Here is a 2,252-nt window from a genome sequence, read left to right as displayed (position 1 = left end):
AAAGCTCCCACTATTTTAATTATCACTTTCACAACAAAATAAATAAAACAATAACTAATCAAATAGTCAACTCTTGGCTTGGAACATTAAAATAAATTTAATGTGCACACTATATTTACTATACAAGAATTTCTAGTATTTATAATAAATACTTATCTTGTTTCTAGTTGAATTTAATTTACTTGTCTTGTAATCAATTATTGTGATTATTTTTCTTACACCTTTATTTGAACAAACGCGATCATAAGATCATTTTATTTTGTATTGAATCCATGTCGAACATTAATGTTCTATTGACTCATCAACAAAATAATGGTTCAAAAGACTTAAGGATTAAAGAAACTTAATAATCAATATTTCTAGAAGAAAACTTCATAATAATTGAATCAACAAATTTAATCACAAGTAAACATTTTGATATTAACCATGTTACATTTGATGTCATAAATAATTGGATAATCAAAACTTCATTTATCTAATAATGCAAGCATTATAAAATGACATCGATAATCCAAAAACACAATTGATAAACTAGGAATAAAATTCCATATCAATAATCCATATGATATCAAAACCAAACAATATCAAAAACTCTTAAAATTCAACAATGTAAATAAAGCAAAAATAAACTCTTCTGACTTGAACATGATCATCTCGAAAGTCCACCCCTTCTTTTCATCTTTGTTTGAGCAATCACAAGCTTGTTATAAAGCTCCAAAAACGAAAACTTTTTGTCGCTAAACAAAATTTCATTTCTGACTTCATTAAAGCTATCTGGAAGCCCATCAAGGATCATTATCTGTTGGGTTTCTGGGTCAACTTTCCCCCCCGACAAGTGAAGTTTATTGAAGTAGCCAAGCATGACTAGGGCATATACCCCCACGTCTTGGCCCTCTTCAAACACATCATGCCTTAAATGCTTCACAGCGATACCAGCTCTTATCTTAGAGGACTTTTCTTCAAACCACGTGGGCTTGTTGACCAACGGCCTATTGGGTTTGTCAAACCTCTCAAGGGCATTGCCAACACTGGCCAAAATGAAGCCCTTGAGATGACATTCCGCGGTATGCCACTGATCACGAAACTCCTTGTCCTCTCCTTGTAGATGGTATGTGGGCGGACGATCCTTGCTGAGGATCAATCTCAAGTCATTGATCAAACGATCAACATCAAGTTTACTTTTCCATTCCTTAAACAATTCAGAGTCATGCTTCCTCGAACTAAGTATGGCATAGTAAATATCCCAAGTATCAATCATCTTTCGTTCAAGCTGAGAATAAATACCAATAATATAAACATGTAAAATTTCAAAGAATTGCAAATAACCACAAAACAATTCATCAATTTTACATCCACAAAAATCAAGCACAAACGTTCTTCTACTAGGAAGCCGAGTCTTATTCATGCAAGAAATTCATTATTTTTACTGGCCACAATGTCGACAGATAGTCCAGAGACCATAAGAATGGCATGGCTGACTAACAATGCTAAAGCGTATAACCATAAAATTAAGCACTAAGGATTCTTTACTTGTGCGTGAACTCCTCTAAAGAAAGGTCGAACCGGACAAGCACCTCCTCCTATAGCTCCCTCTAAGCATTATTAAAATACAATCCTTATAATTTCGCAGCAATATTGCTCCGGTAAAGACCAGTCGCGATATTACTGAAAAACTAATTTTACGATTTTAATAACCTTTATCTAGAGAAGTCAAAACTTACGAACTGGTAATGTTCCTCCCGTAAAGACAGGCCGGTCACTACTTCGCACTAAGACCAATTTTATGGAGGCCATATACAAACGTGTTGTAATTATCGCTTCATATTTTCTTGTTGGTGGTTTTAATAGTTTAATTATCACTTAAGCAGATAAGGCAGATATCCACATTCAAAGAATAATTAAACATGTACTAGCTATGCATGCAAGGCAATAAGTACATAGGCGATGCACGAGTTAAACTAGATTTTAACAAATAAAATCATAACTCAAATTAAATATCCATCATTCATCAATAAAACATGTAAACACATTTACAAAAGGTTCACATAAACATAATGACGAAACTTGATCATTTAATTAAGCATCTAAAATAAATAGATAGAATTAAAATTCTATCTTCACATAAACAAGATTATCTAGACATTAAGTCCAATCTTAAACAATCATACATTATTAGTTAAAATAACGTATCTTGATTATTAGAATTACCTTTTAATACTATTAGGATTTACTTAGATAGAATTAATCCATCC

The 2,252-nt window shown here is 32.4% G+C and overlaps 1 protein-coding gene across 1 annotated transcript; it reads right to left on the bottom strand.

The window, feature by feature from the left end:
* Positions 1-649: 649 nt before the first annotated feature.
* LOC125209905 lies at positions 650-1,258 on the bottom strand. The gene has a single exon (XM_048109480.1). The coding sequence runs from the start codon at positions 1,256-1,258 to the stop codon at positions 650-652; it is 609 nt and encodes a 202-aa protein (XP_047965437.1).
* Between the last annotated feature and the right edge of the window lie 994 nt (positions 1,259-2,252).

This window comes from Salvia hispanica, chromosome 3, assembly GCF_023119035.1.
Source record: "Salvia hispanica cultivar TCC Black 2014 chromosome 3, UniMelb_Shisp_WGS_1.0, whole genome shotgun sequence".
Taxonomy (NCBI): domain Eukaryota; kingdom Viridiplantae; phylum Streptophyta; class Magnoliopsida; order Lamiales; family Lamiaceae; genus Salvia; species Salvia hispanica.
The sequence above is the reverse complement of the archived record's forward strand: the minus strand, read 5'-3'. Positions and strand labels throughout refer to the sequence as shown.